This window comes from Lates calcarifer, linkage group LG15, assembly GCF_001640805.2.
Source record: "Lates calcarifer isolate ASB-BC8 linkage group LG15, TLL_Latcal_v3, whole genome shotgun sequence".
In the NCBI taxonomy this organism is placed as follows: Eukaryota; Metazoa; Chordata; class Actinopteri; family Centropomidae; genus Lates; species Lates calcarifer.
Window position 1 is genome coordinate 408087 of NC_066847.1, and position 20881 is coordinate 428967.

General features: G+C 46.1%; 2 protein-coding genes and 3 non-coding genes across 5 annotated transcripts; 4 read left to right on the forward strand and 1 right to left on the reverse strand.

Moving 5' to 3' along the window:
• Positions 1 to 530: 530 nt before the first annotated feature.
• On the reverse strand, positions 531 to 10340 carry dcst2 (DC-STAMP domain containing 2). Its single transcript, XM_018678819.2, is given in 18 exon segments — positions 531 to 793; positions 874 to 1044; positions 1643 to 1736; positions 2960 to 3085; positions 3335 to 3485; positions 4684 to 4784; positions 6530 to 6697; positions 6778 to 6942; positions 7105 to 7262; positions 7344 to 7531; positions 7533 to 7558; positions 7632 to 7697; positions 8472 to 8666; positions 8768 to 8869; positions 8964 to 9134; positions 9355 to 9457; positions 9459 to 9615; positions 10219 to 10340. Coding segments are annotated over 18 exon segments (2394 nt in total). The 5' UTR covers positions 10320 to 10340; the 3' UTR covers positions 531 to 642.
• A 72-nt stretch (positions 10341 to 10412) lies between these two features.
• Positions 10413 to 19373, forward strand: dcst1 (DC-STAMP domain containing 1). The gene is made up of 16 exons (XM_018678820.2): positions 10413 to 10554; positions 10688 to 10798; positions 11219 to 11293; positions 11372 to 11500; positions 11588 to 11727; positions 12151 to 12322; positions 12394 to 12537; positions 13191 to 13312; positions 13392 to 13549; positions 13818 to 13917; positions 14000 to 14095; positions 14189 to 14315; positions 14960 to 15076; positions 17002 to 17144; positions 18348 to 18443; positions 18523 to 19373. Exons 1-16 carry the CDS (start codon positions 10506 to 10508, stop codon positions 18595 to 18597), a joined length of 1854 nt encoding a protein of 617 aa, XP_018534336.1. The 5' UTR covers positions 10413 to 10505; the 3' UTR covers positions 18598 to 19373.
• Positions 15261 to 15342, forward strand: trnas-gcu (transfer RNA serine (anticodon GCU)). The gene has a single exon. It is a non-coding gene; the product is annotated as a tRNA-Ser (tRNA).
• trnas-gcu (transfer RNA serine (anticodon GCU)) lies at positions 15636 to 15717 on the forward strand. Its single transcript has one exon. It is a non-coding gene; the product is annotated as a tRNA-Ser (tRNA).
• On the forward strand, positions 16425 to 16506 carry trnas-gcu (transfer RNA serine (anticodon GCU)). Its single transcript has one exon. It is a non-coding gene; the product is annotated as a tRNA-Ser (tRNA).
• Positions 19374 to 20881: the final 1508 nt, after the last annotated feature.

Below are 20881 nucleotides of genomic sequence, written 5' to 3' on the forward strand. Positions count from 1 at the left end.
GAGAGAGACCGAGAGAGACCGAGAGAGTCCGAGGGAGTCCGAGCGGAGACTGACAGAGTTTACACACCGTTTCCTGCTGAGAGTCACTGAGTCCTCCCACTGAACACACACACACACACACACACACACACCCTGTCAACACACACACAAATATTCAAACTGTGTGTGTGGTGTGTTTACTGACTTTCTGTTTGTTTCTGATTCTTTGTGTTTCAGCTGAGACACACACACACACACACACACACACACACACACTCCATTCCAGTACAGGAGTATTCAGAGCCTCATGTAGTAAAGTCGTCAGGTGCAGCAGGTGTGTGTGTGTGTGTGTGTGTGTGTGTGTGTGTGTGGAGGTTTTCTGATCAGGTGAGTCTGATCACTGAACCTCAGCTGATCGATCAGCAGGGAACACACCTGTCAGGTGTATTGATCACTGATCTTGAATAAAAACTGAACCAGTTCAGGTCTGAGACCAGATCCAGGACCTGAGGTCTCTCTGTGCCGTGGACCACAGAGTCCAGAGACACCTGTTTCCATTGACTCATAGCTCTTTAATCACAGACTGAAACAGCTCTGCTTCAGGATCCTGGGTCCTGGGGGGTCCTGGGGGGTCCTGGAGGGTCCTGGAGGGTCCTGGAGGGTTTAGGGACAGTCTGGTCTGTGAACCAGGACTGCAATGAGACCCTCGTCCTCCTGGCGTCCACTGGTGTTTGATGAGTAGGTGGAGTGGAAGGAGACGTCGCTGTTGGAGTCGTCTGACCCGGGTCGGTCCTGGTACGTCATGTCTGCTTCACTGACAGTAGCCAGAGTGGGAGAACAGATAAATCAGACTCAGAGTTCAGAGAATAAAACCTGGTCCAGGTGCTGTGGTACCTGAGCTCAGAGGAAACCCTCTCTCCTCGAGTGTTGGAGCGCTCCGAGGATCTTCGGTGGGTCTCTGTGGAGATCCTCCTCTTCATCAGGCTCCTGACCCGCGGGTCTCTGACCTGAGTCGAGTTCAGAGCCGCAGAGAACAAACTCAGCTGCTCGTCATCGCTGGACTCTCTGAGGAAACAGGAAGAGGTTTAAACCTGAGGAAACATTCAGGAGTTCGAGCTTCCAACTCATTTCATTTAGGTGGACTGGTGAGTAGATGGGTTTTCATGTTAACGTCCCCGACAACCTCTGTAGTCTCATTTAGACACTCGTTAGCAACCGCCTTTTTTAAGACACGTAAAAGCTTCAAACATCAGGAGTGGGGGATTTACTGACCCATTTTATGTCGGAGAATAAAACCTGAAAATGTCTTGAGCTTGTGTTAAAACCACAGACCTTATTTCAGCACATTTAACCAGAAACACACTGACAACAGGAAGAGCTAACATGCTAACATGCTAACTGACTTCCTGGTTTCAGGATCTGTATAGTCATCCATGAATAGAAGAACAACAACGTCTGACTGTCAGCCTGTGTTTGTGCTGCAGACTCATCGAGTTACATCGCCACCTACTGGCCCGAACGTTTTAAACTTTTCAGTTTTAGCAGAACCTCCGAGTTTACAGAACAAATTACTGCAGATCACAGATGAACTAACGTCGTACAGCAGCTCACATCAGGAACATAATGGAACATGGAAACTGGCTGTAAATGATCTGTAACTCACAGCTCCTCCTCGCCGTCTTCCTGGAAGGTCAGAGGTCGCGTGCAGACGACACACGTGTTTCCCAAACTGTGGAAACATGGCCGACAGTACAGGCCTGCAAAAACAAGACAGCAGCAGCTCGTAAAAAAAACTCAGGAGAGCTGGAACCAGATGAGGAAAACATGACACTGACACAAACTACAGACAGGATGTGGAATATTACTCTAAGACTCGTCCAGAGCAGAAGATCAGTTTCTATGTGTAAATACATTAAAAGAATAATCCTGTGATGTTAAAATGAGTCAACAACAGATATGAATTTAAATGCTTTTATAAAGCAGGAGCAGCTGGACTGTGGAGGACCAGCAGTATTTCTCCTTTATTTTAAAACTCACTGAATAAGAACACTCGTCGTTCAAGTGACGAGATGTTTAACTCGTCTGTCGTCAAGTCAACAACGATCACCTTCTGACTCTGGAGGAACCAGGCTGTTCCACCTCTGAGTTACCAGATGTGATCTGATTTCACTCAGATCAAACCCTCATCACAGCTGCACAGAAACTTGGACTGGTTTCAGATCCAGGTTCCTCGGTGCTGTGAATGTGTGACGTTAACGTCTTTTATCTCCTCATCTCAAGATGACAGAAGCTGATGAAGCTGAGTGGAGGACAAAAACATTTCTTTCGTTCCTACAGGTTTTGATTCGTCTTTTCCAACTCAAACTGTTTTCAGCCTGAGAAAATGAATGTGGTGTTTGACGATAAACATCCAAGCTCAAATACTTTACAGCTCAGTGACAAACATGAAATCCTCCAGGACCAGGTCCACGTTTGCACTGAGCGAGTGTTTTCACAGTTTCAGGAGCCTTTAGGTCACAAACGGTCTGAGCGCCGAGACGCCAACTGAACCGGTCTGAGAGGAAAACGTGGCCTCGGGTCTGAGCTCAGCTACAGTTACAGTGTGTTATCTGACTTCAGCTGAGTCAACAGCAGCTCAGGCTGCAGGACACTCCCTCAGTACACACTCAGACTGAAGCCTGTGAAAACACCTCACAAACACACCGGTCCATGTTGTCCTCTGCTCACTGTGGACAGACTGTTAGTGGGGACTATTTTCAGCGGCGGATGAATCCACAGTTGGTGCAGGACGCTCTGAGTGAACATGAACCAGGTCCAAACAGAGTTTTCTCTTTTTACTGTATCTTTAATGGTAACGTTTGGTTTCACTCCTCGGACTGTTTGGTCACGTGACTCGAATCGTACATTACAGTATTTATCGTTGTGAGACGTGGCTGTCCGTCTGTTTAAAACAGCGTGTGAAGTTAAAGTGTGTGTTCACCTGTACACTGTGGGACAGCACAGGTGACCACGTCCTCCTCTGACCTCACCGCCTCTCCACAGGCCGCACAGGTGACTGATGATGTCAGACCCAGCAGGTGAGACAGGTGAAGTCCTCCAGGTAACCTGTCCACACACATGTAACATCAGAGAGTTCCAACCTGGACACAGCAGGTTTTTATCCAACCAGCGTCCTGTCAGTGAACGTCTCACATGGTGACTTATACATTTAGAAATAATAATGTTTTAATCACTTGATGTTGAATTTTGTGTGGTGCGTTCAGGTTATCTCTGAAAAGTTGGAAAAAGAAAAACATTTCTTTCTTTGGTGTTCTTGTCGTTCCTGTCGTGTAAAGACCTTCAAACTGTAAATGTCATGTTTCTACCTCAGCAGGAGGTGTTTGAAGGCGACTCCTCCTTCCTCCTCCTCCTCCGTCAGCTCGCCTCCTCACTGCAGACCTCCTCAGGGCTTCCCCCTCCATCCTCCTCCGATCCAGGATCTGCTGACGGAGGAACCGGATCCTCTCCTGACAAACAACATCAGTAACAGGCCTCATCAGACTCAGTGTCGAGTCAGTGTCAGTCAGCTGTGAAGATGAACTGATGTTGCTTCACTGTGTTCAGCAGAGAAACCTTCAGACAGATCCAGGTCTGGATCGTGGTCCTCTGAGGATGGACTGTGTGTGAACCTCTGATTAAATTCTTTCATGTGGTTCATGTGTGACAGGAGACGTCGAGGTGTCGGACACGCTCGCTCTGAACCGACTCGTTCTCTGACTCTTAATGACCTCTTCTTCTTCTGTGGTGGTTTAACCAGAGAGCTGGGAGACCAGATTTCACTCAGGGTTTATTTGGACTGTTTGGATAAAGACCTGGTTCTGGGTCAACATCTTTTCTTCTTGACTTCAGGGTGGTTCAGACTCTTCTTCTGTTGTGTGAAATAAGAAATTTGAATGGAGTTTGGTTTAACTCTGAACCAGGACTCTACAGTTTAGTGTTCTGAGAATGGTCCAGGTCTCAGAGAGTCTCTGGTTTGTGTCTGGTCCAGGTCTGAGGGGGGACGGGTTCAGACCTGCTTCCTGCTTCCTCCTCTCATACCTTCATTCTGCAGATTCCTCTCATGCCTCCGTCTCCCTGACCTTTCACCCACAGCAGCTGGTTTTCCTCTGAGGGTCTGACAGAGTCTGTCTCTCCTCACCTGTGCTGAGAGCAGGAGGGGGCGGGGCTTACAGGTAGAAAATCTAGCCTCTGGCTTCTTCTCCTGCTTCGTGTCACCTGATCCTCCGGCTGACGGATCAGTTTACTTCATCTTTGTCTTGTTCAAACGCCCGGAGGAAAATACGAGCGTCGCCTTTGTGTTTCAGTCTGATTCATTTCTAACCTTCACAGTCAGGTCCAGGTCTCTGCCAGAGATCCTGCATTTACAGCAGTCAGGTGGTTTTCTCCGTTCCTCTCCTCTCCCACATCACTGCTGATGTCTGAACGTTTCAGACTCCATCCAGACTCACAGGGTCTGAAACCACCTGCAGACTCTGCAGACCTGGTCTGTGTTTACATGTGATGATATTTTCCTGTTTCCATCGAGTTGTGTTTGTAGATGAGTTGAAACTGGTCGTGTGTGTGTGTGTGTGTGTGTGTGTGTGTGTGTGTGTGTTTGAACCTGTGACTTCAGACCTGGTCTTTAAGGTCCAGGTTCAGATCAGGTTCATGTTAAGGTGTTTGTACCTGCTCTCTCTCTGGATGATACGAGGCGCAGACGAGTCGTCGGCAGCGTTGGACGAATCCTCCGGTCACAGAGACCAGCAGAGCCAGACCCAGCAGGAACCCTGCAACACAGACCAGAGCCACAACCAGAATCAGAACCAGAACCAGTCTGTGGATTCAGTTTAGTGATCAGGTCCTGGACTGGAGGTGGTTTACATATACTTCTCATAGACTGTGTCAGTGTACACAGAGTTATATGTACTGTATATATACAGATACTGTGTGTACACATTTCATTCATCAAACTGACAAACACACAGCAGGAAACATCTGCTTGTCTTTAATTAAATGAGTTTCTTCTCTCAGATTCTGTTGCTGCTCTCAGGTTTTTCATTTCCTCTTTCGTCTGATTTTGGCTCATTATTATTATTATGAATTTTTTTATTTTAAATCCCACATGATAGATTTGATGTTGCTTCAGTTTTCACAGTTTTCTGCTGAACACAGGAAGTGTTTTTCATGTTTCAGACCCGCGGTGTGTTTGAGTCTCAGTGTCAATCAGAAACAGTCGTCTTCATGTTCAGACCTGATCTGGAGTCTGAGGATTAAACCTTCAAACAGCACACAGCTGTGAGCACCACACCAGGATCAGGTTTCTCACATTCTTGGAGAGTTTCTGAAAATCCTCCCCCTCCTTCCTCTCCCTCCCCCTCCTGCAAATATCACTACTACCATCCTTCCTGCTGCTGGACCTTTTCCAGGGACTTCACTTGTGTTTCAGCTGCAGGAACCAGGATCCAGTTTTGGATCTTGGACTGGACTGTCTCTGACACACACTGGTTTTCATTCAGACTGAAGCAGTTTCCATCAGTTTCTCTGTGAATTTCTTCTAATGTTTATTTATATTTAATTGTATCATTTATTTATTTAAACTCGTTTATTTCAGTTCAGTTCACAGAAGTGAAATGTTTGTTTGAGAAATAAGAAAAGAGCTGAGAGAAGTTCAAACCGCAGAACACTGAGCAGAGAGCGGCAGCGCTCCCAGAGGTTTAAATGTCACGTGACGCGATGACGTGGTGAAATCGGACAGCGCGCAGAATCACGCCGAGTGGAGGCGCCAAGATTCCGACTCAGGAAGTGAAGAAGAAGACAACGCGCTCGGAGACACGACAGGTTTCACATTTAAATTTTGAAATTCAGCATTTTTAAATCAGCTTCGAAAATGTTTGATGAGGGAATTCAGCCTGTTTGTTAGAGCCCGAAGACAAACAGAGTGCTAACACCTGCGGCAGTCACGTGATTTAGCTATCATCTTTATTACTGATTCATTTGATCAGAAAAATCGATTCGTTTATAAAATGTCAGAATAAATAAGAGCTCATCTGATATCAGCTCTGGGTTTTACAGGTGTTTCTAGCTCTGAGCCACATCTTCATGTTTCAGTTGTCAGTTCTTTTCTGTGCTGCTCAGAAATAGCAAAGACATCTAGCTAAGGTCTGTTTTCACGTTAGCTGGGTGAAGATAGCTCGCTAACACCAGCTTTATTCACCTCAGCTGAGCAGCACAGAAAAGAACTGACAACTGAAACATGAAGATGTGGCTCATGTAAAACCCAGAGCTGATACAGGGGAACCTGTTTTTACCAGCAGATGCTGATGTTAGCCTGGTTAGCTTAGTAAGTTAGCTAGTTAACGTTAGCACCTGCTAGCATCAGTCTTAATTCACATCAAACTCTCTCTTGCAGTTGGACCTGGATGTAGTATTTTTGTTGGTTGTAATGTCGGAGTTAACGAATGAGTTGGCAGCTCATCACACAGTCACTGTGATGTCACATCTGGTATGACATCACTTCCTGTGTAGTCCTTACCCAGGAGGAAACATGTGCTGTAGTTTGGCTCTGACGGCTCGATCAGACACTTCCTGCTGATCACCGTGATGTTTCCTCTCTGCAGGACGTTAAACGAAGCCACCAGGTCTCTGAAGATGTCTGAGGCGAAACCCGACCCGTTCACCTGGACCGCCACTGTCACCGGGGCTGACGGGACAGGATGGTTACTATGGTTCCCAACACTTTGACCGACATCACAGTGATGTTCATCAGACATCTCGTCTCACCTTGGGCCACCACGTCGCCCTTCACCTGGTGGTGCACCTGATCCAGCATCCAGAACACCAGGTAGTCCAGCGCCATTAGCAGACCCCCCATGACCAGGTGTCTGAGGACCGAGACCACGCCCATCAACACCGTCCGCCGCTCTCTACTCGACAGGTACAGCGACACTGTGGAAGCAGGTGGGACAACAACACACCTCAGTTCACTTCAGGTTCCTCTATAATTTTTTAACAAATCACAGCTGAACCACAAGCCATGACATCATACAACAGCAGCCAATCAGGTACTAGCTTTATGTTTGTCCCACACACACAAATAGGTGTACTGACGTGGTGTGATGTAGGTCTTGGCTTCTCTGCGTGTGATTGGCAGGACTGAGGCTCCGCCCCCTGTGGTCACCTGTTGGTCGAGCTCTTCAAACTGCGAGCTGATGTAGATGTTGTCAAAGTCGAGCTCACGGAGATACCTGCGTCTGTACTGTGCCGCCCTGCACACACAAAGAATTCGACAATTATAAAAGTGTGTGACCACGCTGGCGCCCCCTGTGGCGGCTCGGTTCATTACAAACCTCAGGAAGGAGCAGGCGAGCAGGACGAGGCCGCCGTACTTTAACGGTCCGCTCATCCTCTGAAACACCTGCAGGTCCGACGACACCTCCTCCATGATGTCCTGAGACACCTGCTGCAGGGAGCGGCTGCTGTTGGCGTCCAGGTCAAAGGTCACAGAGGCTGAGATGTTGAATTCAAACTCGCGCTTTCATTCGCTCAAACGCTGCGACGGTGGCTGCAGGGAGACAGAGTCAAACTCAGGAAAATAATGTTTAAAGCAGCAACAAACAGTGAAATATTAAACGTACGAGCTGCGAGACGTTTCTTCAGGTGCTCGGCGACGTAGGACGGGATGATGCAGAAGAGCTCACCGGCTGAAACAGAAAATAAACAAATCAGAAATACTAGATTTCATAAAGTACACTGAGCTCACAAAGATTATTCAAGTGTGTGATTAGTTTATTTTTTAAAACTAAAAATAAATATGTTTTCAGTTTATCAAACAGTTGTTGAGCAATTGTCTGCATGAATTTCCCACAACTTCGGATTTTATTATTATTTATTACATTTATATAAGATTTATATTATTTGTGATTTCCTGGTTAATATATTCCCTACTAACTAGTTCACATGTAGTATAGTTCACAGTACTCATCTTACACTTAGAGTACACTTAAAAGTAAACTTTTACAAACTAAAAAGTGGGCTAATTTAGACCCAAGAAGTCTAAGTTCACTTAAAGATATAGAGACAATAGTACACTGACATCAGTGTACTACAGTGTACTACACAAAGTATACTTGGGAAATATACTTGAACTTTGCTTAAGTTTACTAAATAAATTTAAATTGAAGTATAAGTATTTGTAAGGGCGTGTCCTCAGTAATACTTCTGGAAATTTGTTCGGTTTCTATCCAGTGACTGAATATGTGACAAAGATGGCGCCCCCTGGTGGCCAGCTACAGTGTATGTCTTAAACCTCCATGAGTTCAGTGGTCAAAATGTTCAATTGATCAATGTGATTTCTAAACATTATTTGAATACATTTCCCAGCATACATTGCATTCAGGTTAAAAACCATAAATCCTTTTTTCTAAAATACAATTTCTTTCTTCCTTTAAAGTCGGTGGTGGTGTCAGTGAACGCACCGCGGGCGAGGTTGCAGAGTGGCAGGAAGCCGTCGACGATGTCACACAGGAAGTTGAAGTCTCTGAGCAGGTCGCCGCAGTCGGCCTGAGCCTCGGCGAACACTGCCCGGCACTTCCTGTACGGAGAGCCCAGTTTGGCGTTACACACGTCCCCGATGTCCGCCAGGAAGTGGAGGACGTTCCTTAGGGTGCGAGCTGCAGGACAGAGGTCAGAGGTCAGAGGTGAGCATCTGTGGTCAGTTCACTGTCTGTAATAACAGTGGGACAGTTGAACTGTGTTCATGGTAAACACTCACCAACATGTCTGACGCTGTCGGTCAGAGCGAGGATGAAGTTGTTGACTCTTCCTGCGACTGAATAAGCGTTACTGCTGATCTCCCTGATTCTGTCCAACGCAGCTGCAGACACACGAACGCAACATACTGATCAAACTGAGATCAGGAAGTATTTTCAGCAGCTTCCTGTGATGATGACAGTGGGCGTGTGACTTACAGAAGAGGGGCGTGGCCGCTCTCTGCATCAGTTCTTGCGTCTGATTGGCCGCCAGCTCGGCCCCACACAGCAGACTGGCAGCAGCTCGCTCCGTGTTCTCCAGCGTGTTGGTGAGCGGACCGGACAACAACACGGAGACAAACAGGAAGAGGAGGAAGTTCCTGCCGTGAGCTAAAACGCAGAAGAAGAGGAGGGGACTGTGATTGGCTGATCGTGGCCACGCCTCCATTTAAAGCAACAGTGAATCTTTCTACGTCTTCCACACATTCAGTCAGAGATTACATCCAAAAACACTGGACTACATTTCCCATAATGCACCTGGAAAGTGTTTTCCATTACAGCCTCATCTTTAAACTCCACACAGGTGGTGACGGGAGGTCACCTAACTCACCTGAGCACAGTGACGGCAGCATCACGGCGACGTCGGCCCGGACTCCGGCCGACAGCCCCATACCGAACGCCGCGGGGACAGCGATGGCCAACGTGGCGTAAACTGCAGAACCACAGCGGCTGTTTCTGCACGAACAGAGCGGTGAGTCCGTACAGAGACGCCAACGCCAGCCCGGAGACAAACGCCACAAGGCTCCACCCCCCCTCCACCAGGTGACCTTTAACCCTCCTCCAGCGGCTGAGGCGGGAGCGTCGAGACAACCTGAGGAGGGGGGTAAAGTTAGTGCGTCTCTCTAGTGCTCCCTACAGGCTGTAACATTCACCTCCAAACATATAATAAATACATGAGCAAAGATGGATGGACAGAGTGAGTCGACTTTGAACCTGGAACATTTATAAGGATGGGACCGACATACGATAAAAAACACTCAGTGAGTTGATCGTAGAGAATTTCCATCATCAGGATAATCGTTAATATCCTCCCGAGTGACTTTAAAAAAATCTGTCTGATTTATGTTGAATGGCCACAGGGGGGAGCCCTACGTCTTTTGAGCTCCCATCTCCATGACAACCGTCCAGCTCTGTTTACCGACTCCAGGTAAAATTAATTAACGTTACTGTCAGTTACTGAACGTACAGAGAGTTGGTTCAGTTACACTAACGCTGACGTTTATCTAAAGCTAACGTTAGTTACGTAGCTAAACAGTTTCCTTTAACGTTGACGGTTTGTTTCTTACCAAATTGTAACACAAAGGTGATTTCAGTGTGTTTCAATCACCTCAGGCCTGGAGGGAAGTTAGCATCTGTTATTAGCTGTTAGCTTTCTGCTAGTCGAGCAGCTGTGACTCTCTATGGGAGCAGTTACCTGTTCAGGACTCCTCTGACAGTGTGTCTGGCTCCGCCTCCTCCCACCTGGACTGTGATGTCAGTTTTCAGCAGGTGTCGTTTCCTCTCTTCAGTCTTCATCTTTTCTTCTCTGACAGGTTTGTGCTCAGACTCAGGTGCTTTCCTGTTACCTGGAGACCAGAAACAAAACGTGATGTCACAGGCTGAAGCTTCCAGAAGCTCCAACTGTCACCTGACAAACAACAACAGCAACATCCACCACCTGACAGAGTCTCTGAGTTTTAAAGGTGGTGCAGCAGAGATTAGATGAAGATGGTTCAGAGCGACCTGCAGACGCCTCCACCTCCTCTCAGCGGTGAGTTCACCTTCAGGGAAACTCCGATAAACGACGCTCTGACAGTTTCTCTGTTGCTGGGTAAAATGAAATCCTTTTATTTTTCTGTTTGAGCTGCAGCTCCTCGTTAACCAGATGTTTGTGTCTCTTCCAGCTGTGAACAGCTTCAGTCTGACCGTCCGTCGGTTCCTCTCCAGCCAATCAGAGGAGTTTATGATGACTCACCTGATCCTCAGAGCTCTGTTTGGAGCTGTGAGTGGAACAGGTAACATCACCTTTATCCACCTGATGACAGGAGTTTTAATTAAAAATGAAAAACTTTAGTTTTGATCAGTTTACATTATTGTTGTTTTATTTAGTTTTCAATAAATTTTCAGTTTTTATAAAATTTTTATTATTGTATTTATATATTTATTTTATAATTATAAAGTTATGTTCTCTTTTATTTGAATAATTATTTTGTATTTATTTATCATATTTAGTTTTTTGATTATAATTAATTTTAGTTTGTTACTTTCCTTTATTATCCCAAAATGTTTAATGTTATTTTTTATCAAATAGTTTATTTTATTTAGTTTATTCTAATAAACATGTTGTTTATTTTTGTTTGGAGTTTTGTTATTGTTTCCATTGATGTTCTCCGTAGTAACAGGTGATGTAATAATCTTTCTTCCTGGTTCCTCAGTTCTGTTCCTGGGCGTCGCTCACAGTCTCCCTCTGACCTTTGACCTGAAGCTGGCGGCAGGAAGTGTGTTTGTTGGTGAGGAGACGTCTCACACACACACAGAAACACATCAAACACACTCACTGCACCTGACTCTGTGTGTGTGTGTTGCAGGTGTGTGTGTCGTGGGCGGGGCTTTATCCTCCTCCCTCAGGTGTTCAGTCCTCCTGATGTTTCCCAGCATGCTCGGCTCCCGCGGCCGAGCGTACCTGATGCTGTTGATCCTGTCAGTGCTCTACAGAGGTAAACACACACACACCTGTTCACCTGTGTCAGTGTTGCTGTGCTGTGCTGAGCTGTGCTGAGCTGTGCTGTATGATGTGTTTTCAGGTCCGGTCTCTAACCTGCAGCGTAACGTGGAGTCGGCTGCTCTGACTCTGAGCTGTAACCTGGACCTGCAGGTTCATCACAGCAGGTTACTGTGGAGAGACGCCATCACACCGTTTATACTCATCACTCAGGAGCTCGTGGTGCGAAAACATCACAACAGTTTCATAGCAAAAAACTATAAACAGAGAAAGATCCTTTTTGCTCAACCAGACTCCATAGAGAAAAACAGGGATTTAACCAGGAGCTGCTGGAATACCACTGCCTCCATCTGTTAGTGTGTCTGTGTTACTGTGTGACTTTCAGTGGTGGAAGAAGTAATCAGATACTTTACTGAAGTAAAAGTACCACACAGTAACACAGACACACTGACAGATGGAGGCAGTGGTATTCCAGCAGCTCCTGGTTAAATCCCTGTTTTTCTCTATGGAGTCTGGTGGTGATAAACAGAGCTGTTTCTGGTTAATGAACAGCTCTGTCTCTGTAGGAGTCCTCTCCATAATGTGGTCAGACTCTCTGAGGGGGGCGCTGTGGAGTCAGTGATGGTCCTGTTGTTTCCTGTTCAGGACGATAAAGCAGAGTTTGAGTCGGAGGCTCTGAGCGTCAGCAGGAAGTTTCAGAGCATCAGAGACGAGGTGGTCCTGCAGTACGGATACGACCGGTTCAAACCCAAACACACCGAGACCGGGACCAGCACACAGGAGCAGTTCACTACAAAGACCATGATGCAGTGCGACAGTGAGTCAGAGCTCCAGGCTGCAGTGTTTACACCTCAGTGGTTGTTGTTTAGTTTGACGTGTGTTCTCCAGGTGTGGTGGACGAGGGCGTGCGCCGCTGCTCTGATTGGTTCACACGCAGGTGGGCGGAGTGTATGGAGGCCATACCTGTCCCCGTCATCAACCACATCCTCTGTGTCTCCATGAAGTTCCACTTCCTGTGTGATGTCATGAGAGGTCAGAGGTCACGCAGGCTCTGTAGCTCCTCCTCCGTACACCAACACAGGTCACATGACCTCCTGCTCCTCCAACACCGAGGAGGAGGTCACGCTGAGGTCACCACCTAAAACTCCTTGCTGCTTCTTTGTTGTCGTCCTCCTCCTCTCCTCCTCCTCCTCCTCCTCCCCTCCTCTCCTCCTCCTCTCCTCCTCTCCTCTCCTCCTCCCCTCCTCTCCTCCTCTCCTCTCCTCTCCTCTCCTTCTCCTCTCCTCCTCCTCCTCCTCCTCCTCCTCTCCTCTCTCCTCTCCTCTCCTCCTCTCCCTCCTCTCCTCCTCCTCCTCTCCTCTCCTCTCCTCTCCTCCTCCTCTCCTCCTCCTCTCCTCCTCCTCCTCTCCTCCTCCTCTCCTCCTCTCCTCTCCTCCTCCTCTCCTCCTCCTCCTCTCCTCCTCTCCTCTCCTCCTCCTCCTCTCCTCCTCCTCCTCTCCTCTCCTCCTCTCCTCTCCTCCTCCTCCCTCCTCTCCTCCTCTCCTCCTCCTCCTCTCCCCTCCTTTCCTCTCCTCCTCCTCTCCTCTCCTCCTCCTCCTCTCCTCTCCTCTCCTCTCCTCTCCTCTCCTCCTCCTCCTCTCCTCCTCCTCTCCTCTCCTCCTCCTCTCCTCCTCTCCTCCTCTCAGTGATGACTCCATGGTGCAGGGAGGAGGTTCCTGTGGAGGGAAACTTCGGTCGTCTCTTCGATCGGTTGAATCTCTCGGTCGATCTTTTGTCCAGAGAGTTCAGCACCGAGCTCCTCCTCCAGGTCAGAGCCTCCTCTCCTCAGGTTGACCTTTGACCCCTGTGTTAACGTCTCCTGAGCTGTGACCTGTGACCTCCTGCAGGAGCGGCAGCAGCAGGCGGTGTTGGGTGGAGCTGTGGTGGATGAGGAGTTCACTCAGTCGCTCAGAGGATCTTTCCAGGAGCTGAGGAGGAGGATGGAGCGTCTGCTGGACCTCCTGCAGCTGCTGCTCTCCTTCACCTTCACCTCCATCTTCACACAGTGAGATTCACTCAGACTGGAGGAGGAGGGAGGAGGAGGGAGGAGGAGGGAGGAGGAGGGAGGTGTAAACAGTGAACTCCTCCTCAGCTGATTTCTCTTCTCATGTCGTCATGTTGATGCTTCATCACATTTAACTCACAGAACTTTATTTAATCCCCCTCCTCCTCCTCCTCTTCTCCTCCTCCTCCTCTTCCTCCTCCTCCTCTTCTTCCTCCTCCTCTTCCTCCTCCTTCTTCCTCCTCCTCTTCTTCCTCCTCCTCCTCCTCAGAGCGTTCAGTTACCTCCATCAGTACCGCAGAGAGATCCAATTCGACAACGTCTACGTCACCTCCTACTTCAGGCGGATCGACTCCCGCAGGAGCAGAGCGGTAACATCTTCATCTTCATCTTCATCTTCATCCTCATCGTGAGTTAACCTGTCTGACAGTTCTTCTTCTGTGGTGTTTCCAGGGGAAGGTGTGTGTGCTGCCTCTCAGACTCTCAGAGAGGAGGAAGCTGATCGATCCCTGGAGTCTGAAGATTCATCCTGACGAGTTCAAACAGGCCGTGAGTTCACACAGGAAACTGATCCAGGAGCAGTCACAGCTGCTCTGATCAATAACTGATCAGATCTGTGTGTGTATGTGTGTGTGTGGTCAGTTGTCAGGTGTGTTTCAGGTGTTGTCGGTCTCTCTGCTCTGCGTCGTCCTCCTGACCGTCGACTTCTCTCTGTTCCACGTCCTGGACATCGTCAGCAGACACACACACACCCAGTTCAACCTGACCAGTAAACACACACACACACACACACCAAGCTCACTCTCTATATTGCATTCTGGGTAGTCGCCGCCATGTTGTTGTTCACTCAGAACGGAGTCAGTCAGTTAGCATTAGGCTAATGTTTTCCATTAAACAGTGCTGCTTCCAGTTACTTAAAACTTCCAGTTTCCAGTGCCATTTTATTCCCATTGAAGTATCCGCAGTGTTATTCCACATTTCCACATTTAAAGAACAATCCAGATTTATTTCATCATCAGAAATGATTTTAAACCTGTTTTATTTTAAAGCAGATTCTACAGGAAGTGACAGAAATGGAGAAATTCATTCAAATGAAGTAAAACATCATCTGCATAGAAGCAAATGTTCTGATGATCATTTTGAATTTCAGCTCCTGTTTACACGTCAACATGCTTCCTATTGATTAAAGTCACCTAAGTGAAATGATAAGAGTCAGTGACGCTAAACGAAAATAGATAAATTACAACATATTCAATATGAATTTATTATAACGTAGTTCAGATTGTTACAGAAAAAAACATTAAAATAATATGAATTCATTAGTTAAAGTTAACAGATATTTGACCCTGATCCAGGTGTTTAATACCTGACGTCAGCCCTGGGGGATTGTGGGTAATGAAGTCCTCTCTGCAGGTGGTCACCAGGTGGACATCAGAGTGGGCGGAGCCTCCATGATGGCCCGCCTCCTCAGGAAGACGATCTCAGCCTTTAACAGCTCGTCGATCCGACACATCCACACCGACAACCAGGGTAGGTCAGAAGTCAGAGGTCAGAGGTCACACAGAACAGGTGTGTTTATACAGGTGAAATACAGAGTCCAGAGCAGATTTTAAACTTTATCGCCCTGAGTTTTGACTTTCAGGGCTTCAGGCTCAGCTGCTTTATCAACGTTAAAATAAGATCACACAGATCATTCTCTGAAGCTCAAACAGAGGACGAGGTGGCCGAGTGGTTAAGGCGATGGACTGCTAATCCATTGTGCTCTGCACGCGTGGGTTCGAATCCCATCCTCGTCGGAGGAGAGTTCACTTTAGTCTGAGGTGTTGACAGTGGACTTTGTTCTTCGTCTTTAAAGTCTCTGTACCTCCTCCTCCGACTCACATCTGTCCTTCAGCTTTAATTTCATTCTGAGGAGGAGGACGAAGTCAAGGGGACTCAGATCAGGTTGAACCGCTGGTGTAAGAAGCTGCTGTGAGTTCAGGTGTTTGATGCTGAACGTCCTCGCTCTGAGTTCGTCACACCTTCCTCTGTCCTGGAGAAACCTTGAGAGGAGACCTGGAAATTCTCCTGGATGAGCAGTCAAACAGAGGACGAGGTGGCCGAGTGGTTAAGGCGATGGACTGCTAATCCATTGTGCTCTGCACGCGTGGGTTCAAATCCCATCCTCGTCGGCGCTGGCTTCACTGCTCTTTACAGACTGAGTGAACGCTGCTGTTTCCTGCTCCGTGTTTTACAGCAGGACGCTCTGATTGTGGTGTCAGGAGAAAGTGGATTAAGCTGTCTGTTTTCCTGTGGAGTGTCTGAGGATGCATTACACTCAGGTGGTGGAGCGCTGGCTTCACCTGTGAGAGGTGGATCAAACTCTAACTGTTCCTGATGATGTGAGTCAGTCAGTGAATCCTCCTCATCACTTTCAGCTTTAAACAGGGCTCACACTACAAGATAATCACAGTCCTCAGGTCTGATTATCTGATGGCTGTAAAGATGATCTTATCAGATTCTCCTGTGGTGTGAGGTGTGTTCAGACTGGTTTGATCCTCCCTGATCTGCTCTGAAGATGAGTCCGCAGGAGTCCGCAAACCTCCATCTTCACTTCCTCCTGCTCGTTGTCCGCCATGTTTGTTTCCTCTGATGTGGTCAGATGTGGAGCTGTGAGAGTCCAGACTCTGGTTGTTGGTGGAATCTGTTAGTGTGTGGTGTGTTGGACATCACACACTATAAGACACACACCTGTGACAATCTGACGTGATCCATCCTCAGGTGTATGTCTCATGTTTCATACATCAGGTTTGAATAATCTGTCAGTGTGAACCAGGCTTTAGTCTGATTCTCTGTGACAATAATCTCATGTGATCACCTCAGAGAGTTGAGATCAGAGGACGAGGTGGCCGAGTGGTTAAGGCGATGGACTGCTAATCCATTGTGCTCTGCACGTGTGGGTTCGATTCCCATCCTCGTCGGAGGAGAGTTCTCTTTAGTTTAACTCAGCGCTCGCCTCACCTGTGAGAGGTGGAGGGTTGGATGTCACGTTCTCCACAGGAACTTTAAGCCTGTAGACTGAACGTTCAGTTACATTCAGTTATTAAATCCCAGCTCGTTACTGTGAAACTGGATTATTTTAATGTCATTATTTATTTCCTGTTCTGTCCTCACAGCTTTTTAACATGATGATAAATAAAGTGTCGTCGTTTTCATGGAAGAAAATAAACGTCTCTAATGAAAAATAAATCATGAATAATAAAATTATCTTTTCATTATTTCATAATTTATTTATGTATCATATTTATTTGTATTCATATTTATTGATTTTATATGAAGCTGATCAGGTATTGATCTGATTAATTCTCCTGCTGAACAGATGATTTATTTTAACCTGATCCAGCAGAGGGCGCCGCCCCCCCCTCAGTGTCAGCTCACTAACCTCTCCCCCTCCTCTCTCCCTCCTCCCCCCTCAGGGTGTGTGTCTCCCCCCTCCTCCCTCTCTGCAGCTGTGTATGTCAGCTGTGTGTGTTGTGTCCTGTTGGTGGCGCTGTGCAGCCTCCTGCAGGTTTACACCAACCGCCTCCGACGAGTCATCGCCGCCTCCTACCACCCACAGGTACACACACCTGTAAACACACACACACCTCAGCAGTGTGAAAGGAGCAGTTCAGGAGATAAACAGTAAAGTGAAGATTTAAATTCACTTTATTAGGTACACCAGTAAACTCTGATGTCATCCAATCGATCAGCTGTTTATTGATCTGACAATAAAATATAATCAACATCTCTGTGAACTACAACCACAGTGTTCAGTTAAAGTCAGTGAATCCTGATTATTGATCACTGATTACCTTTGTATTGACAGGTTTTACAGGTGAACCTAATGAAGTGGACACTGAGCGTTCAGAGTAAATAAAAGGTTCTAAATATATTCAAGTTGAACATGATTCACAGAGGTATAGAGATGAGAAGAGAAAGAAAGAGAAATTAAATGAAACTGGTTTTATTTATTTTTATTTATTTATCATTTTTATTTCATTTATTTCATATTAAATGTTTTATAGGCAATAATCTATAGGCCTTAGTTCCAGGTTCAGTATTTGCAGAAAGGTTGTTTCAGTAAGTTTTCAATAAACGTTGAACCTGTCCGGTTCTTTTTCATTTCAGCCCACTGTGTGTTGAGTTTGACACCTCTGAGCTAAAGAGACAAACAACCATCTGAACCAGGATCAGTTTGACAGTGAACAACTGAAACAACTGAAACAATAGAAACAATAGAAACAATAGAAACGTGTCCAACACTCAGTCTTTGTTTCATACGTTAAACTGTGATGTCACTTCCTCTCCCATACTGATGAGGAGGCAAACTGCTCAATCTCATTAACACACACACACACACACACACACACTGTGTTTAAACCCTCTGAGCTGCAGTAAATCTGATCTGAGAGCAGATTAATGTAAGAGCATTAGACTATAACAGAGCTGACAGGCTGAACTGTGGTCGAGAGACACTCAGAGACAGAGAGAGAGAGAGAGAGAGTCAGTTTCAAACAGAAACTTTATTAATGATCAGCTGACACAGGCTGAGAGGTGGGTTCACCTGGACAGGTGAGCAGTCTGTCCCAGGACTGAGGAGGGGTTCAAACCCACGACCTCGTGCTGTGAGGAGACAGGTGACAGGTGTTGCAGTGGTTAGAGCTGTTCCTGGATCAGCCTCTGACAGTCTGTGATTGGTTGAAAAATCAACATGAATAAACGTTAACAAAGACCTGGTCCATCAGAGACCAGACTGAGATAAACTGTGTCTGTGTCTCAGAGGGAGAAGAAGAGAGTTCAGTTCCTCTACAACCTGCAGCTCTACACACGGATTTCCTCTGAGGACACTGAACACATCACGAGGCGTCGGAGGACGGTGAGTTTCACACAGTTTTTTATTGTCACTGTATTTATCTTGGACTCGGACTCGGACTCGGACTCTGCTGTGTCTGCAGGTGTTGGAGCGTGTGAGCAGGTGCGTTCGTCGTCTGCGTCGTCACCACAGACAGGAAGAGTCCGACCCCGGTTAGACCAGGACCAGGACCAGGAGGGAGACCACCGACGTCCAGGTCTGACCCTGGTTCAGATGAACCTGTGTCTTTAAATAAAAAATGAAACGTGACGATCAGAGTGAAACAGTTTGTGGTGAACTGAACTCTGACTGACTGCTTCAGTAAAATGAGTGAAGCTCCTGTTCTGTGTTTGTTCTAAACGTTCGAGTTCCTGAGTCAACGGCAATCAGAGTCTGGACCCCGAGAGGCTGTCCACCATACACAGTACTCCAGTACTCCAGTACTACAGTAACTATAGTCCCTAGCCTTTAAATAGACCTTCTCAGACCATGTTATATTCAAATTTCAAAACTACAGAGGAAGAAAACGTTTCAAAAACCGGCACTCGCAGACCAAGGAGAAACTTTCTTTAAAACGAGATGGACGCTAGACAGACGCCAAACAAGGAGATGGATTGCAACGAACTTCAGCAACAGGTCATGAAACTTCAGGACGTGTTGAAAATGGAAAAGGCAAACTATGCCAAGGTGTTTCAGGAGTTACAGGACACCAAAAAACAGTTGGCCCCGCCCCCAACATGAGCCCGGTTCTGCTCAAGGAATTTTTCCTTGCCACCGACGCCAAGTTGCATGCTCATGGGGGACCCCTGGTTCTAAAAAGCACCAAAAAGTCTGCTATGAAAACAATTTAATTCAATAATATCCTTCAGGGGTGAACGGAGGGATGACAAGAACAACAAAACAAAGCAAAAAAAACAAACAAACACAAACAACAACACCGCCCCCAAAAAAGAGCCAAACAAAAAATAAACATACCCCCCCCCCCCCCAAAAAAAAAAAAAGATAAAAAATAAATTCCTACATGTCTCTCTGTATTTAATAGTAGTTAGTAATGATACAGTCAGGTGTTGTTAGATGTAAGACTTTTCCTATTAAAGAGTCACTTTCAAATATGGAAAATACAGTTGTTCATTGGACTGTTTTTTAGCACATGTAGAAAAAAATGATTAAACTTTTTTACCTTTGTGGGCAAATCAAGACCAACACATTGATATATCATTTTCCTGTTATTATTGGTCAGTTTTAGTCAAATATACAAAATTAGGTCTCATTTACCAGTTAAAAAACAAGGTAATAAAACCTGAATATAATTCTTATAGTGAAAAAAATAATTGATGGGTATGTACAGATTGCAGTATGTAAAGTTTTGGTGAAAGCCTTGTACATTTTTGGATGGCAGCAAAAAGTAATGATAAAGTAACACCTGTGGTACAAATGAAGCTGTTAGAGCTGATATAAACAAAACTGAACTATGTTTTGTACATGGTGTGTGTGTGTGTGTGTGTGTGGTCAGATTAGTTATATAATCAGCTGATCAGCAGCACGTGCAGCTCTCACTTCATTCACAGGTTTAATCTGATCCTCAAACTGACTCTGGATCAGTTTCCTCTGAGTCCTCATCAGAGTCCACCATCCTCCTGAACCCTCTGAATCCTCATCAGAGTCCACCATCCTCCTGAACCCTCTGAATCCTCATCAGAGTCCACCATCCTCCTGAACCCTCTGAGTGAGAGGGAGAGAGAGAGGGAAGGGGGGGGGGAATACCTGAGTCAAGTCTGTGAGGTGAGTAAACACTGCATCCATCCTGTTTTCAAAATAAAAGCCGTTTAACTCTGCTAACAGGAAAATATAAACCGATTCTACTGCAGCTTTAGTATTGAGCTCTTTGCTAAATTTACGGAGCATTAATTTACTGTGGGTTTGTTTAATCTACAACTGTTCATCATCATCACAGCATCATCACAGCTCTTAAATATAGTGCAGTAAAAAGTTCAGTATTTCCCTCTGAAATGTGAAGTAGAGGAATAAAGTGAAATAAAGAAAGTAAAGTGAAATGGAAATACTCAAATATAAATACCTCAGCACTGGACACTTTATTTAAATGACATTTTTATTGATTTAAAAGTCATAAACTCAGTAAAGATCAGTGTTATTTATTCATGGAGGAGCTGCTGGTTCTTCAGGGTTATTGATGTGCTTTTATTGTGATGATTTCAGGATATAAATAATAAAAGTCCACTGAGGCAAAGTTGTGATTTCTGGATGTATGAATAAATTAATTTGAACTGGACGCATGAAAAGATCCATTAAACTAATTCATATTTTAAATTTTAACCTCTCGGTGGATCACTGGGACTCATTTAAAGTCTGATCATTAAAGGTGTTTACCTGTGATTAGTTATTACTTTTGGATGTAAAATAGAATCGATTTAACTGGACTTTTACTTTGTTTGGTCATTTTG

Bases quoted from the DNA above. Each gene is read 5' to 3' on its own strand.
- dcst1 (XM_018678820.2), top strand. From the start codon at position 10,506: ATGAAGATGGTTCAGAGCGACCTGCAGACGCCTCCACCTCCTCTCAGC. The intron at 12,538-13,190 runs GTCAGAGGTCAC...TCCTCCTCTCAG, and splicing joins CCTGTGTGATGTCATGAGAG to TGATGACTCCATGGTGCAGG. The intron at 17,145-18,347 runs GTACACACACCT...TCTGTGTCTCAG, and splicing joins CCGCCTCCTACCACCCACAG to AGGGAGAAGAAGAGAGTTCA.